At 40.7% G+C, this 18,119-nt stretch overlaps 2 protein-coding genes across 2 annotated transcripts; one reads left to right on the top strand and one right to left on the bottom strand.

Moving 5' to 3' along the window:
- Positions 1–1,357: 1,357 nt before the first annotated feature.
- CGA (glycoprotein hormones, alpha polypeptide) lies at positions 1,358–6,121 on the top strand. Its single transcript, XM_070954144.1, has 3 exons — positions 1,358–1,457; positions 3,886–4,076; positions 6,038–6,121. Exons 1-3 carry the CDS (start codon positions 1,358–1,360, stop codon positions 6,119–6,121), a joined length of 375 nt encoding a protein of 124 aa, XP_070810245.1.
- A 9,274-nt stretch (positions 6,122–15,395) lies between these two features.
- On the bottom strand, positions 15,396–16,490 carry HTR1E (5-hydroxytryptamine receptor 1E). Its single transcript, XM_070954154.1, has one exon. It carries the CDS (start codon positions 16,488–16,490, stop codon positions 15,396–15,398), a length of 1,095 nt encoding a protein of 364 aa, XP_070810255.1.
- Between the last annotated feature and the right edge of the window lie 1,629 nt (positions 16,491–18,119).

The following is an 18,119-nucleotide window of genomic DNA, read 5'->3' on the forward strand; positions in this document are numbered from 1 at the left end:
GACAAGGAGTGGCTGGGAGGGGAGGGGAGGGGAGGGGCCAGTGAGGATCCCCTCGATGTCGAGTTGGCCACACCCACCTAATCACATGACCTCCCCCAACAAGCCACGCCCACAGAACCGGTAGGGGAAATTTTTTAATTTCACCTCTGGTCTATCACCATTATAATACTACCAAAGGCTTCATCATCTCCCCTCCAGGCCCCCCAGTTCTCAAGGCCCACGATCTTCCATAACTATTAATTACATCCATTCCAGGGAGGGAAAGCCAGGCACCCCAAAGCATTTCACTCCATTGGCTCTCAGCACCTTCCGTGTATCCAGCACCCACCTTACAAACATACACAGACACATAGACACACACAAGGAACTTGTCTTACTTGGCTCAGTCTGCAGAGTAGAAGACACTGACAAAAGAAGCTGGGAATGCAGCAAACATGGAGATATAGCAAACAACATCTGGCAAGTGGCTCTGAATTACTCCTACAGCTGATACTGAACCACAGCACAAAAGGGAGCAATCCACGTACATTCCCAAAAGTGGCTAGTATATCTTCCTCTGACCTGTTCATCTGGCCTATCTCCAGATGCATCACTCAGCAACCCTGGCATCCCAGCACAGTCTAACCTTCTAATGCAGCCAACGCTCTGTCTGAAAATGGCCGATTACTTGCTTGCTCCAACTCTGTCCATCACTGATCAGATCTACCCTGCTCTTCTAATCTCAGAACCCAAACTAACCCAATTGCTACCCACTTCTCTGTCTACTTACAGAATAGCTTATTTTAGTTGATTGTGCAGTGCGCCCTTGTTAAGAGACAACTCTCTTTAAATGAGAGTTTGATTGGTTCAATTCGGGCTAACCAATGTTGCATCTTGAATGAGATGATTTCTAACAGTAGAATCCTAGGTTTAGACGTAAGGCTCTTCAATTCAGTTTCCTTGGTAAGTATGTGTAGATTACAACCTCTATATGAATGTCTCTTGAAAGAGTACAGTACTGTATTTTTTAAATAACGCTCACAGTTGTACCCAATTCAGAATTCAAAATTCAGAAACCAGATTAAAACTTGTGATCCTAAACTAAGCTTTAGGCAGTCAGATCTGGACTACAAACAGACACTTCATGGAGCAAAGAAAGTATTTCCTATGTCCTTTTGCAACCATTTGGAGATAATTCTAGATTTTTGCAGCTGAGATCTGGTGGCTACCTGGATTTAAATTCCTATTAATCAACGTATGTCTTAATAAATTGAATTTGTATCTACAATACATGTAAATCAATTTAATCAACAGAAATTAATGAAAGCTTGCTTGGAGGCAGAAAGTCCACTGTTTTTCTCTTTTTTATAGGAACATCATGGATTACTTTGGAAAGTATGCTGTTGTCATTTGTGCTATGTTAGCTATATCTCTGAATATTTTTCATTCATTGCCGGAGGAAGAGTTTATGGTACAGGGTGAGATGCTTTTAAAATATGAAATAAATAGAAAACATATGGAGATTATTGCTAGTGCTGATTCTCGTTTAATAATGTAATTATTAGATTGTTTTATGTTTTCTAAACTGTTAGATTGTTTGATTGTATCGAAGGAAGAGTGTATGTATATATTTATTTAATTTTTTATATTATTCAATGTATTTGACCACCCATCTGACCATAGTGACTCTGGGCAGCTAATAACAATTAAAAAAGTAGCATAACAAGAAAAAAAAATACATAACCAACAAGTGAGATTTTTTTAAAAAAGAACCCACAACTATCAACATAACCACTTCACAAGTTCTAACTGACATACTGACCCCCATGTCTGGGTAGGTCTAAACTTCAGAAGGCTTCATCAAAGTAGATTCCCAATAAATAAGTTCAATGTAAAAAACACTGGGTAAATAAACACGTAGACCATAATTACAGACAATTTTGAAGAAGTCAGCATACTTTTCAGGGATATTATGCAAATAAAGAGGTTGCAAAATTTGTGTTCTTTGATTTACACACTAAAAAGATAGGCAGTAGTTCATCAGAATACTTTTAAAACTTCCACATTATAGATTCAGTGATTGAGTATAAAGTACAGAGTTTTCCAATGGTGAGCCTTTTTTAGTTCACCTGAGAAGGCTCCCTTGCTACATTATTTAATGAGAAGTTAATGCCGAGTAAAGACTCATCGAAGTATGACAGATATGAAAAACATTGAGAGCGTTAATTTTTTAAAAAATATTTCAAAATCATGCAGAGAGATCGTTAGACTTTATATCACGTTATTACACATTTATTACACAGTATTAAAAAGGTGTTCAATTGAAAGACAATAACACTGCGAAAAAGCTGAACAAATTTTCTGCATCACTTTTCTCCATGGACGTTGTAGGTCAGAAACTTACAATTAAAATTACATTTATTTCCAGGAAATAAATGTACAGAACAGGGTTCTTCAAGGACACAATGTAAGATCTATATTCTAGACCCATGATGGCAAACCTATGCATCACCCCAGGTCAGATCTCCGTGGCGTTTCTTTCGTGAGCTTCTGTTTATCTGCAAATGATGAAACAGAAGCTCACAAAAGAAAAAGATCTTACCTCTTGCCGTGCTGCCAGTGTTGAGATGTGCTGCCTCCTGCTGGCCAGCTGGTCTTTGATCTCTGCTGAGCATGTGTGCATGCATGTGCATGCTGGCAAATGCGCGCATCTACGGGCATGCACACACCTTTCAGTTTGGGTATGCGCACGTGCAGTTTGGGCACTCAATGTCTACAAAGTTTGCCATCACTGTTCTAGATCGTCCTACCAACAAACTAAAAATGAACAGATCACCATTTTAGGATGGTGAATATTTAATATTTAATTTAAAGCATTGAAAGTAATCTATCTAATGACTAATGCATTTATAAAAGAAATGTATAACCTATCCATCAGATTAATTTCTTATCATAGCCTCTACTATGGCCAACATTTTGTAACGTGTTCTTAAATGAACAGGAATTAAAATTAGCAGCAAGATGGCCAAGTAGGTTAATATTCCAGTGTTGCAGGACTGATAAAAAGTTAAAATTTGAAAGCAGAAAATACAAATTCTTAGATTAATAAGAGTGCTCAGAAAATCTATAATGGAACTCATACACTTTGATAAATGGAAAAGATTAGTATACTTTAGCACATATGTACGTGGACATGTTCTAGTGCAGATTAAATACCGATTTATAATTCTGGTTAGTGACCACACTGGCTTGATTAAATTATCAAAAATAAAATATCATTACCATTTTACTAAAGAAGGAAAGCTGGTTCCAGTGAAGCACTTTTTCCAATAGTAATGCAGCTTGGGAGGAAAGAAATGAACGAAAACTTATGCTCACCAGTTTATGCCTGATGTGTGACACATTCATGAGCCGCGGTGGCACAGTGGTTAGAGTGCAGTACTGCAGGCTACTTCTACTGATCATCGGCTGCCAGCAGTTTGGCAGATCGAATCTCACCAGGCTCAAGGTTGACTCAGCCTTCCATCCTTCCGAGGTGGGTAAAATGAGGACCCAGATTGTTGGGGGCAACAGGCTGACTCAGTAAACCGTTTAGAGAAGACTGTAAAGCACTATGAGGCGGTATATAAGTCTAAGTGCTATTGCGAAGTGCTATTCTCATTCAAACTTTTCTATTTATTTTATTGTGCATCAATGTGTAGATTTTCCTAAGGACACTGAGTTTAGAATGATTTCTCTGTTTGGAAATGAACTGCCCATGTGTAAAAAGCTGAGCGTCTCTGCCCTGCCACTCAGTTTGAGCTGATTAGGATGCAGTTTAACATTCCGTGCTCGAATGTGGAAACCCAAAGGGAATCTGTAGCAGGATTTCACCTTTCTCCTGCATTCTTTTTTTGTGTTTGTTAGATTGTACTGAATGTAAGCTAACCTTGAACGTTCGTGTGACCCGATTGTTCAGCGGCAGGCCTGTGTACCAATGTGCAGGATGTTGTTTCTCAAGAGCCTATCCAACTCCCATGAGGTCAAAAAAGTCCATGCCCGTGCCAAAGAACATCACTTCCGAAGCGAAATGCTGTGTGGCAAGAGCCTTCAAAGAGGTAAAGGGACTAGGCTTGGCGATGAACGGTGGGTTACAGTTTTGTTTACCCTTCCTCTTCAGCCTAGTTTCCATATGGAGCAACTGCAAAGAAGAGGCAGAAGAGTGTGACAGGAAGGGGCCGTAAGCAGAAGACAAATGAACATGCTTTGTTTTCAATCTGTGTTTGGATATCAGCTCTGGGTTTGTGTTTTCATGTAGGGAGAAACAAGAATTCTGCCAAAATATCAGCTATAAATATTTTATTGGAATGAATTCTGAACATTATGTTTAATGTCTGTTATCAGACATATGACTTGGGAACATTTATCCAGAATCTCCCTTAATAGAATGAACAGGAGGACTATTGATTGATTGATTCATAACATTTATATGGCTGTCTCAGTCAAGTAAAATGATTATGGGCAATGTGCAAAAAGTCAACTACAAATACAAACCCCAAAGAAAGCAATACTATAAATTAGAAGCCAACTAAAACCATAATATGCTGTCCAGACTAAAATATACCGCAACAGTTGGAAGTCTACCTATATGCCGTTACCCTGAAAGAAGCCCACCCCCGGAAGATGTATAACCATTAGGAACAGAGTCTAAAATGGCCTGAATGAGGAGAGGGTTAAATGAAAAGCTGGGCCCTGATGCTTTCTGAAAGGGCAGGCCTCTCACTGCCAATCCTTACTCCCCATTTTCTATAAAGGAACAGTATGTATACAGGGGTGAAATTCAGCTGGTTCTATCTGGCTCGGGCGAACCGGTAGCGGAGGCTGCGGGAGGCTCCGTCCACCCGTGTGGACGTCATGACATTGCTTTTTTGCGACATTTTAAGCCTCTGCTCATGCACGGAAGACGGCATGTGCGAGCGAAGCAAGCGCAAGCGCACACACATTTGTGAACCTGTAGGGAAGGTAAGTTAAATTTCACCCCTGATGTATACCTTCCTCTTCCCTTCTAGCCAAAATCTGCCCAAGTTATTCAAAACAGAAAAAAACCAGCATCCAGAAATTAACTGCTCAAGATGAGCATTATATTCCTATGTATTGATTCAAGTTCTGTGTCAGTTCGGTGCATATCCCTTGCCTCCCAAGACAGCTTCATGCTATTTCATACCAGACTGGTGACTTCTATCCTGAGAATAATTTTATAATCAATGTGTCTACATCTGTGGGCTTTAACTGACTGGAGTATGTTGGCTGAGGAGGTAAAGAGCTGTTGTTCAAGAGATGGAAGCCAACTGTTTATTAGATGTTAGGGTAATTCTTCTTCCTCCTGACTTTAGGAGTCCGTCTACTGCAAATCTTTGTCACTTGATGCAATCCCATGCACTCCCCTCTTTCTGCTTTGGGGAAAGGTCTTCTACTTTTAATTGCAATGCATTATGTAACTGTACAAACTAATGATTATATAGAGGTTTTTTTCCTTTTTTGACTCCTTAATCCCTTTATTCAGGGTAGAGTCAGGGCAACTGAATAGAGCTGAGTGTTTATTGGCTGGATGCTCCTCTGACACCTATCCAGAGTTCACAGCAAATATTTTTTTCTTTGATCTCTGATAGAGAAACATCTGCCACTGCCTAGGATTAAACTCTGAATCTTCTGAGTGGGAGGTGAGTGTCTTCACCTCTAAGCCATCATGCCGCTCAATGATTATATAGAAGAATAGATCATGTACAGTATAATAACTATAATAGTAGCATAGGTAGGGAACTAAAGGAACTATTGTGCTACTACAGTTTCCAGCAATCCTGTTAAAATGGTGAGTATTAAAAAGATATGCTGAGTATTGTAGTTCAACAGCACTTAGGCCTGTAGGTCACCTACCCCCAGCACAGGCAATTATTCCAAGGGTGAACAGTCTACATAAAGCCTGATGAAAGAAAGTTTTTCTTTAAATGCGAAAATAGTTCTTAACCTCACTGTGGCTATTAAATTGCATTTAATCTGATTTTAAAGTTTCCTTCCCCAGGTTTTCATTCCAAATGATGGAATTACGAAGATTGAGAATCACACTGACTGTCATTGCAGCACCTGTTACTATCATAAGTCTTAATTCCTCTACAACTGGACAATGTATTCCTCTGCAGCTGGACCACAGATAGCTCAGAATGAAATTTTATCATATCATATATTTTTGTTTTCATTAGTTTTGTCGTGAAATTATGTATACTCTTAGGTGTTCTGATAGGAATGATCCTTCTGATCAGCATGTTATGAATATCCTACTGTTTGTTCTCTATGTGCTTTGCCACACATTTGGATAAACAGAAAAATATACCTTTCTTCTGGGAATCAAATATAGAGTTATGCATGATAACCAAAGCCTTGTTTATTTTGTACTGTATGTCAGGTATACATTGATATACGATTATTGTTTTCCAAGAGAAAAGACACCAATAGAGTCAGTGGATATAATTTGTCACCCCAAAATTAATTTCAAATGAAGGAAACTTGTATGTTTTGTGCATTGATTCCACCCCCCACCCCCTCAAACACTGTAAGACTTTAATAACACAGTTTTAGTGGTGCTAGACATGGAAAATGCACTCTGATGCAAGGAAACATGAATGCAATTAAAAGGAAACTTGCATCAATTCTTTTCAAGTTGATTTTAGAATTAATTTCTCTTAGCGTTGGACTGGATATCCTTTAAAAAAAATTGTCATTGTATTGAGCTGGCATGCAAGGAGTCTACATAGCGGTATACTGAATCAATACATAAACACACACACACACACACACACACACACACACAATCTAAAAAATCTCCAATGCCACAGTAAAGCAATTATAATCTATAGAAGATCTGAATGGATTAGACAACCAGATTTCACCACCATCACCACCACCAACAAATATCCATATCGTATTTCTATGTGTTACAATATTGGGTTATGAAAGGCAGTGTCTCTGACAATGACCTTTTGTGGAGAGTACCAGAGACTTCCAAGATGTCAACATCTCAGGCTATGATAATATCTGAAGAGTATTATCACACGAATGAAAGCGAATATACTTGTCCAAGGATAATGTTGTGGGATCCAATTTAGGTCTAGAGCCGTGATGGCGAACCTATGGCATGCGTGCCAAAACTGGCACGCAGAGCCCTCTCTATGGGCACGTGAGATGTCGCCCAGCTCAGCTCCAGTGCACATGAGCGTGCGTATGCGCCTCCCACCGGCCAGATGCGCGGGGGTGGGGTGCATGCGGGAGACACACGTGCATGAATGGGGGTCATACATGCATGTGCGGGGGGCGGGGGAGTCACACGCACATGCATGGGGAGGGCGGGAGGAGCTGATTTGTTAAGCAGATCAGTAGTTCGCTATGGGTGTGGTTTTTGCCAAAGACTGGAAGTAAATGCTGGTTTTCAGCAAAACCATTGTAAAAGTCATGTGAGCGTAGGATGCTGCAAACAGCCAGAAATGAAGCCCTATTGCTGAGTGCCAGAAGTGCGGTCACATGACTGCAGGGAGGGGACCAACCATCAGAACTTCGAATCTGGGTTGTAAGTAACCATAGGGAGACCCATCGCAACTTCAAATGATCGCTACAGGACTGCCTGTATCTATTTCTATCACTGAGAATGCAAAGCTGAGGAGTTACTGACAAATCCAGAACAGTTCCCAAATACAGAAATTACTGCAGGACAGCCTTTGGATTCATGAGCCCAAAGATACTTTGGAGCAGTGGTGAAATTCAAATTTTTTTACTACTGGTTCTGTGGGCGTGGCTTGGTGGGCGTGGCTTGGTGGGCATGGCTTGGTGGGCATGGCTTGGTGTGGTGGGCGTGGCAGGGAAAGAATACTGCAAAATCTCCATTCCCACCCCACTCCAGGAGAAGGATACTGCAAAATCTCCATTCCCTCCCCACTCCTGAGGGAAGGATATTGCAAAATCTCCATTCCCACCCCACTCTGGAACCAGCCAGAAGTGGTATTTGCTGGTTCTCCGAACTACTCAAAATTTCCACTACTGGTTCTCCAAACTACTCAAAATTTCCACTACCGGTTCTCCAGAACCTATCAGAACCTGCTGGATTTCACCCCTGTTTTGGAGAGTATGGGAGAAGATACAGTTCCTATCTGTAACTCCTTGAAGTAGATGCATTGGCTACCAGGATTACAAGTCTGCCTTCTATAGCTGTAACACAATTACAGGAAAAGCCAGCTTTGTTTTTAAAAGTACCAGCTAGTGTAATTGGAAGCATCTTTCTGCTTTTCAATCCAACATGGTGGACAGCTGTAGAGTATGGATACTTGTAATATTGGTTCACATTATTACTTTAATTGGGATGAAAGATATAATATACAGTATGCGTTTAAAAGACGACGACGATGACAGGCAGAAGAAAGCGACGCTAGACTTGGTCATACATCCACCTAAATTTGTGTTCCCATCATGTTCTTCTTGTTAAAATTAACAGTAGAACATCAACAAAAACTGAAACATAACAGGGACAACACATAACTTCCTGACCTAATGCTTGAGGGAAAAGCCACATTTTAAAGCCCTTACAAAGGCCATCGGAATCTTATTTCATTCAGTCTCTTTAGTCTATGGGTACCACTGAATTTGAATGAATTGGGAGGCTGTAAAGTAGGCTTTTATTCCTTTTTTTAAAAAAATGTAATTTTTCACCCAGACTAAACAATAAGTATGCAGTTATTGTTTATATATTGGGTCCCACACCAGTGGTAAATGTTGCCGTAATTCGAGGATCAGACTCAATAATGAATTCAGACTTTTTATATTTAAATAGAAGATTGTTTATTTACAGAAGGCATTCTATATTCACAGAGTGATTGCAGATAGAAGCTAGGAGAATGAGTGTGCATCATCTTTTATACCAGAGACGCGGGATTAGAAGAGGGGAGTGGTTAGAGAGGAATACATTAGGAAGGGGAGAATAAGTTAACTCTTGACACTCCATGGATATATATTTCTTTCATTCAAGAATGAGGCATTTACACATGACAGTAAAATCCAAATTTTTTTACTACCGGTTCTGTGGGCATGGCTTGGTGGGCTTGGTGGGCATGGCAGGGGAAAGATACTGCAAAATCTCCATTCCCACCCCACTCCAGGGGAAGGATACAGCAAAATCCCCATTACCTCCTCACTCCTGGGGAAAGGATATTACAAAATCTCCATTCCCACCCCACTCTGGGGCCAGCCAGAGGTGGTATTTGCCGGTTCTCTGAACTACTCAAAATTTCTGCTACTGGTTCTCCAGAAACTGTCAGAACCTGCTGGATTTCACGCCTGTCCCACACCATATAGGCCATTAATCTTGGGTTTTTCTCAAAAGTGGACGTTGCAGACTGTTTTACAAAATACAAACTTTATTTTGTTTAGTTAGGAATGGATATAAAAACATGGTTCCAGAGGAAATTTGGACCTTGTTGCATCAGAGTTTTTAGCCTTACCAGGAGACTGTGAAATCTAGTCCTATCATGGGCATGAAAGCCGGCTGGGTGACTTTAGGCCAGTCATAGGCCACCTCACCTCACAGGGCTGTAGTTGTAAGGAAAATAGCATTAGATATGTTTGCCACCTTGAATTGTTCATAAAAATAATAAAGGTGGGATATAAATAAAGCAAATAAATAATAAATACAAGAAATCACAGGCAGTCTGTCATTGTAGTGGAGGCGAGATAGGACAAGCTGAGAACCTAAATTTTTTTCCCCACACTCTCCTGTAATCTCAGTTCTACAACGGGCTGCTTATCCTTTATTGAAAACTTTCCTCACAATGGAACTTCCACCTCAGTACCAACTTGCCACTGTGGGAGGCTAAAGGCAGATTAAGGTGATTCTGAAAAGTGCTTTCCATTAGAAAACAAAGCAAGCCTTCCTCTATGCAATTGTCCACATGGAATAGGACAGGGGGTGGGGGGTGGGGGGAGTTAGCAATTTGCAGAGCTCCAGGAGCCTGTTGCAGGGCACTTCCAGCTGCAGGGCTCTGTGTCTCTGTGTTTATTCATGCTTTGGCTGATGGAAAAAGCAGGCTCTTTTTTATTTCCTAGCTCAGTACAAATCCTAGGCGTTTGTCTGAGCTAAGTTTGGTTGAAGTTTGGACTGCTGAGATGATGCAATGAACAGGCTTGTGTTCTGAAAGGGTGTTGGGCAATTCCTAGTATGCCTATTTGTCCTGGTTTGGCTCTTGGGGAGGGTATTTGCTTATGAATAGAGCTATCTAGTTTCCAACAAGCTCTTTATCTCTTAAGTGCTGACATCTCCTGAGGGCTATTAAGAAAGGTGGGGGCTGCTTTCTGTCTCCAAGAGCATGTTTCTCCATTCTTCCTTTAGGGAAATATAATATTTGCCTTTTTAATATTTCTAAAAACATTTTATTCTTCTAGGAGAGGTGTGGGTGCTAACTTTTTACACTAGTTTATCATTAATCTTAATCTCTGACTGCATCACGTGTAGTAGCTTCAGTATCAGTCTAGGAGGCCTGATATTTCCACTAGATTGTGTGTGTGTGAGAGAGAGAGAGAGGGGGGAGAGAGAGCTGAACTGAAATAATTACTGTTCTTAAAATGCCCACATCGATCACTAAATATTCAGCTGTTTCTGGCATCATTTTAAAAGTGTCCATTCCACTCTGTTCTGTCTTTTATCCTTTCCTGAATTCCCTATACATTCCTGATAATGAATGGGATTCAGTCAGCCAATACCGTATTAGCATTAATTTCAAGTGAATCAATGTTGCTGTCTGATTGATGGTTTTAGATCACCATCTAGTGGAGGAACTCGTAACACAATTTGCACTTATATATGAACGAATAAAACAGAAGCTGAGCAATAAATCAACAAGAGAGAGGGGGAAGGGGGGGAGAGAGGGGTAAGAAGAAAAAGACAGAGAGAGAAAAAAGAATAAAAGCTAAATGAAGAAAGATAATCAGGCTCGTCCCTTGTTTATTATACATCAGTGGCAGACTTGCAGGGAATATCAATGACAGGCTTTCTTGGAAAAAATGACAAAACATCCCAGAAACATCCCAGAAGGCAAACGTCTTCTCAAATGCTATGCAGTGGATCAACACCAGTGGGCCCGACCCTAAAAAGACTGTACTTAAATTATCAGAAGCAAATGTAATGAAAGTGCATGAATTTTGCCCTACCTACATTACCTCAACCTTCTCCAATCTCAAGCGCTCGTGATGTTTTGAGCTACTAATCCCATTATCCTCAGAAAAATTGCCTATACATTTCTGGCCGGGAAGAGGAGAATTGTAATCATGTGTATTTGCAAACAGGGTCAAGGGCAGGGGTCGTATTTACTTACCTTCACTACTGGCTCAGAAATGTGAGTGTGCGCAGGACCTTCCATGTATGCGCAGAGCATAAAAAACGGGATGTGATTATGTCTGGGCGGGTGGGTGGAGCCTCCTGGCCCCACCGCTACCTGTTTGCCCAAACTGGATAGAACTGGCTGAACACCATCACTGGTCAAGGGATGTGTGTGTCATAATGTATGTGATGTCATTTAAATGCTCATCCGGTAGGCACATCAGGCACTGGGACACAAGCATGCAATAGGAGGTATTTGGGTGACGGTATTCCCATATGCATGTCATTATCTTTTAGTCATTTATGTCAGGGGTCCCCAACCTGTGGACTGCAGCCCACTAGTGGGCTGTAAAGAGTTTGCAACCAGGCCATGGAAACAGCTGAATACACGTGCAGTCACATCCTCACTTGCATGTAATTCTCACTCTGTGGTAAAGAATTGTGCCGATCAATTAGCAGGGGTCCTGACAAGGATCTTTAACATCTCCCTGCCAATGGCCTGTGTTCCATCATGCTTGAAAGCAGCCACTATTGTCCCAACCCTGAAGTAAACAGCAGTTAACTGCCTAAATGACTACAAACCCATCGCATTAACCTCTGTAGTGATGAAATGCTTTGAGAGATTGGTTCTCCAACACCTTAGGACATGCCTCCCACCGGACTTTGACAAACATCAGTTTGCCTACAGGGGGAAACAGGTTGACAGATGATGCCATAGCTACTGCTTTACATTCTGTAGCAAGCCATCTGGAGAAACCCGGGAACTATGTCAGGATGCTTTTCACAGACTATAGCTCAGCCTTCAATACCATTCTGCTGAGCATCCTTATCGAAAAGCTGACTAACTTGGATTTTCCCTCTTCCATCTGCAACTGGATCAAAGACTTTCTGAGGGACCGGCCACAAACAGTGAGGGTTGGGTCTGTTGTATCCACCTCCCTGAAGCTTAGCACTGGCTCCCCACGGGGCTGTATGCTTAGCCCCTACCTGTATTCACTGCACACACATGATTGTGTATTGTCTGACTCATCCACTGTGATCATCAAGCTCGCAGATGACACCACCGTAATGGATCTTATTACAGGTGGAGATGAAACAGCGTACAGGGGGGAGGTTCAAAAACTATCCACATGGTGCTTAAAAAACAACCTGCACCTGAACAACAGCAAGACCAAGGAGATGGTGTTGGACTTCCAGAAGAAGAGAGAGGAACTTGCCCCACTTTACATCGAGGAGGGCTGTGTAGAAAGAGTCTCCTCCTTTAAATTCCTGGGAGTCCATCTCAGCAAAGATCTCACTTGGAAAAACAATACGATCCAAGTGGCCAGGAAGGCCCAACAGAGACTCCATTTCCTTAGGGTCTTGTATAAAAACAGGGTGGAACAACAACTGATGACTTCCCTTTACCAGTCCACTATGGAAGGCATCCTCACTTATTGCATCACGGTAGGGCATGCTGGTTTGACAGCTGCGGATAGAAAAACATTACAGAGGGTGGTGAGCATAGCACAAAACATTGTGGGCTGTCCCCTGATACCACTAGATGAGATCGCTAGGGCTCGCTGCCTTAGAAGAGTGAGGAAAATCTTCAGGGATGACTCACACCACTTCTTTATCCTCATACCATTGGGAAGGAGATATAGAAGCACAGCCAGCCGCACAAACAGGCTGAAGAACAGTTTTTATCCGTGGGCTGTCAGACTCCCGAATGTGAAATAATATCATAACTATGTAGTACGATGGACTTGCAGGGCCGGCGCAACGTGTAACATGTTCACACTGATGCAATAGGACTGGGTGGTTGTTAATATGATTTATTGGGTTAGGGATTTTCTGTCTTCACTGTGAGTTGTATTGTGGTGGGTGGGGAGAGTGCACTGAGGGAGCTCAACCGATCTCATTGTACATATGTTGTGCACTGACAATAAAGATTTGAATTTGAATTTGTGGCGCAGTGGTTAGAGTGCAGTACTACAGGCTACTTCTGCTGATTGCTGGTTGCCTGCAATTTGGCAGTTCAAATCTCACCCGGCTCAAGGTTGACTCAGCCTTCCATCCTTCCGAGGTGGGTGAAATGAGAACCCAGATTGCAATACGCTGCCTCTATAAAACAGCTTAGAGGGGGCTGTAAAAGCACTGTGAAGTGGTATATAAGTCTAAGTGCTAAATTAAAGTCAAAAAGGGAAGAATTCTTCATGTTCATCCTCTTCTGCAGAAAGATAATCAGGCCGCAAACCCATTGAACAGAACTCATAATGTAATACATTGCAACATACCCATCCAAAGATAGCAATAATTCCGTTTTACACTTCTACACAAACCATCACAACTGAAACATATTAATGTGGGACAGGACAGAGGAATACCATGTGGATGTCATTCTAGTTAACACATTTTGTTTATTTTGCCTTAAATCTAGGGGTACTTTCTGTGAAGGTATTTTTTAAAACTCTCTACCTTAAAATTAGGTTTAACCACATTGGGATTCTCTCAATATTATATGCCCCAAATTACACACAATCTAGTTTTCTAAGATGAGCTTACATATTCTGTATATCAATGCATTTTTTTCACCTGAGCCAATTCTTTGGAAATTAAATATACGTTGTTTCTCTGGATATTCAAAATCTGTATTGGCACATTTTTAATCAATCGTCTGAATAAGCTCTTCAAAATCCTACTTAAATAGCTCTTGAAAACGCCACTTACTATCAGTGGCTTTCATTGGTTGAAATGGTCAGAAAGGAAGAAGTAATTTCACCTATTATTATCATCACTTTTAAAGAAATAGTTTTGTTCTCTGTTTTAATTGGGTAATCTCAAACTATCTGGCAAAGAATAAACATGGTCTCCATTTTAATCATATACAGCCTTAAGCCTGATGCTAATTAGCAGTTTGAAAGGAGTAGTGATGCCAGAGAGCGAGATCAAAGATTATGTTGTTACTGAATATTACAGTTTACATAGCAATTGCAGAAGCTTTCAGAACAGATGTGAAAGCAGCTGTAAAGAACAATTAGCACAATTTCTGAACCTGCGGGAACGTATCTCATAATGAATGAGAATAATGTGTAGCCTTTTAATACTGTGTACCAACTACAAGGATCTATGACTGTTTGTTCTAAAGGTCAATTATAATGATTTTAAATTCTTATAATTGTCATAACTTTTAAGAGCATTTTGCAATTCCTCAGGAAAAAAAAAAACACCCTAACAGTACATGGTCAGTATTTATATATTCAGATTTACTATATTACATGTTTATTATAACCTCCTCTAATGTGGTGCCCTACAGCTCTGGTAGAGGCATAGCTCCAGAATGTCTTTACCATCATAAATCAAGGACTATCTATAATGTCATAAAAAATATGAGGTCTGATCTTCGGAAGACGCAGCTTCATTTATGGGTGAAGATGCTCATTGGGCTCAATGGATGCCCTTCTTTTACTTTTCTACCCAGCTTTTAGTGTGTGCATGTGGATTCACAAATAGTATACAGTAGTATGCTGTTTGGTATTTACAAGGAGAAGCAGTGAGGAGGAATTTTACCCAGTCTGGCCCAAAGTAACTGTAAAGCCATAAACCTGAGGAGAGGCGAAGGAGGTATTAACTTCCCATTCTGAATAATGGCTAAACTACTGAAATTCAAGGTAGGTCTCATCAATCAGCTGGGGAAGCAAGTGAACAGGCCATCATTGGCACAGATGAATGATGTCCACAATTCAATGGCCCTAAAGCTACTGTGGTTCTTTATTGTGTTTGTCCCGGCTTCAAAGGGAAAAAAGGAGAAAGCAAAAGTGCCCCTAATAAAGTATATTTGAAACTCATTGAATAGAAACCCACATACTCTTGATACAAGGAGGTAGAAACAGTTTGACAGATTTACAGGCAACAGAGAAAAGCTGAAAGATAAGCAAAACGGAAATGTCCTTTTTTTAAAAAATAGAAAACAAGGTTTCTAGATGGACTTGTTTTTTTCCACATAGTTAAGACCAGCAGAGTCAAAACAACATTATGCAGGGTTGTTTTAAGGGTGTTCCCAACATTTAATGAGTTTTTTGAAGGCAAACTTAAAATCTTCATTAAAGCTAGTGTACAGCAGGGGATTGATAAGAGAATTCACATAGCCAAGCCATGTCAAAAAGTGAGCAACTTCTGCTGACACGGTGCTTATCCCAAGGCCCACAATGAGCTCCTTAATAAAAAATGGCAACCAAGATAAAATGAATGCACCTAAAATGAGGCCAAGTATGCGTGCAGCCTTTCTCTCCCTTACACTGGAAATCTGTTGGCGGTCCCCAGCCAAATCTGGATCGTTGTCAAAAGGAGGGCTCCTTACCGAAAACTGGATTCTGTCAAATTCTGTGGTAGGATCGGACATGGATATGTCTGAAATGCAAAATGTCTGTGTGAGTTTACAACTGGCAAAAGAGTTCTGGCTGTCGGTGCTCCGGCTGCTGAGATGCCTGCTTGACCCACGTTTTTGATACAGACTCTTTGCTGCATGATAGATTCTGTAGTAGACAATCAGAATGAGGGTCAACGGGATATAAAACGCTCCAAATGTGGAATATATGGTATAAATGATATGATTGTGTTGGATTTGGCAGTCACTGGAATTGCTGCTGTTACGGTGGTTTCGCCAAAACAATGGAGGCATTGAGATGAAAATCGATATTGTCCACACTGTGCAGATCATAATACCAGCTCTCTTGGCAGTCCTTTTCCTGGCGTATTCAATAGCATCTGTAATTGCCCAGTATCTATCCAAGGCAATGACACAAAGATGGAGAATTGAGCATGTGCAGCAGGTCATGTCTATGCTCAGCCATACCTCACAGAGGAAATATCCCAAGGTCCATCTGTCCATCACTATATAGGCGATGCTCAAGGGCATCACTAGAATAGCAACAAGCAGATCTGTAAGGGCCAGTGAGCATATAAGGTAGTTGGCTGGCTGGTGGAGCTTCTTTGTTGTGCAAATTGTTGAAATAACAGAAGAATTCAGTAGCATGGTCAAGGTTGTAATTATGGAGAGAGACAAGGTAATTAGCAAATTTTCAGTGACAGTTTTAGATTTTGTAGCCACGCTGGCTTCTGGAGTAAAGTTAGTATGATTCATCTTCTGTGACCTTCTGGGAGTCGGGGTTAAAATTTCTCCATTCCAAGATTACCATAAGTACTCCAAATTTGAAATTTGACATCCGTACTTCCCATGTGTTCCAGATTGAAGCACTGGGTCTGTTCGCTTTCCGATTTCCTGGAAGATGAAATATACTTATTAATAACAGATCATCTGGTTTCATTTACTTTTACAATGTTAAAAGCTACTTCTGTTAAAAACAACATGTAACCTGGTGCAAAAATATAGCACAAATTAAAGCAATATGCCAAACTTTTAAAAGTGAATTAATGTCAACTTCAAACAATACCGATCAAGCTAAGCAATAAAGTTCTGATCAGTGATTCCCCGGAAAAGTTTGATGGGGCAGAAAAGATCTTTTAGGCACTATAATTCAAGTGACTGAACGTGTGCGTCAACCCAACGATGACTTGCCATTACTATTTCATGATGTTTGATTTGTAGTACAAATCTATGTTGTACTATAGATTCTGATAAACTTAAATATGATGTTACTAGACAAATGTTGCCTCATAGTATTATGTAATACAGCAGTTGCATCCCGGATTTTTCCTCCACAAGTCAAATAAACTGATCTTTCAGAGTAGCCAACACGTTACAAATATATTTATCTTCCTTCCACTGGCTTCTTCAGAAGCAAATTGTTTAAGAAAATTATACTAATTCAGTTCAGTCGCTAACTCAAGATTCACACAAAACAAGAGGCATAACAATCAAGTTAGCTTCCACTAGACTAGGCTAATGCAGAATTTACCACGTTGTGAGAGAATCCTACCCTTCAAACAGTGGTGTATACTTTCCTATCCCAAATCATTAATTAAAATATCTAGGTCTGTTTCCTGCCCATAGTCAATTGGATTGAGATGGATGCAGGGGTGAAATCCACATTTTTTTACTACCGGTTCTGTGGGCATGGCTTGGTGGGCATGGTGTGGCTTGGTGGGCGTGGCAGGGGAAGGATACTGCAAAATCTCCATTCCTACCCCACTCCAGAAGAAGGATACTGCAAAATCCCCATTCCCACCCGACTCTGGGGCCAGCCAGAGGTGGTATTTGCTATTTCTCTGAAATACTCGGTTCCCTAGGACCTGTCAGAACCTGCTGGATTTCACCCCTGGATGGGTGGCTATAGAAATTAAACAAATGATCAAACAAACAAACAAATCTTAGGCTCAAGTCACTGCAGGCTTGAATCTTAATACTGTAAGCAGCAAAGTTTAAGACGTTTTCCATGAAACCACTGTTAAAAATCTATTGGATTGGAATTAAAATTGAACCCTTTGTATTTGGAATGTGTCTTCTTTGGGGAAGAACCAATTACTTCATTGGGAGAGAATGAAGAAACAGCTCAATATAGTTTTTGGTTTTTTTTTTTTAACCAAATCCATCTATAAATCAAGAATTTCACCCCATTAGAACTGATATTATTTTAGCAATAGCACTTAGACTTATATACTGCTTCAGAGTGCTTTACAGCCCTTCCTAAGCGGTTTACAGAGTCAGCATATTGCCCCCAACAATTTTGGGTCCTCATTTTACCCACCTCGGAAGGATGGAAGGCTGAGTCAATCTTGAGCCTGGTGAGATTTGAACTGCCAAATTGCAGTC

The sequence above is a fragment of the Pituophis catenifer genome, unplaced genomic scaffold (assembly GCF_029215685.1).
Source record: "Pituophis catenifer annectens isolate HBS135680 unplaced genomic scaffold, rPitCat1.0.hap2 SCAF_1, whole genome shotgun sequence".
NCBI classification, from domain to species: domain Eukaryota; kingdom Metazoa; phylum Chordata; class Lepidosauria; order Squamata; family Colubridae; genus Pituophis; species Pituophis catenifer.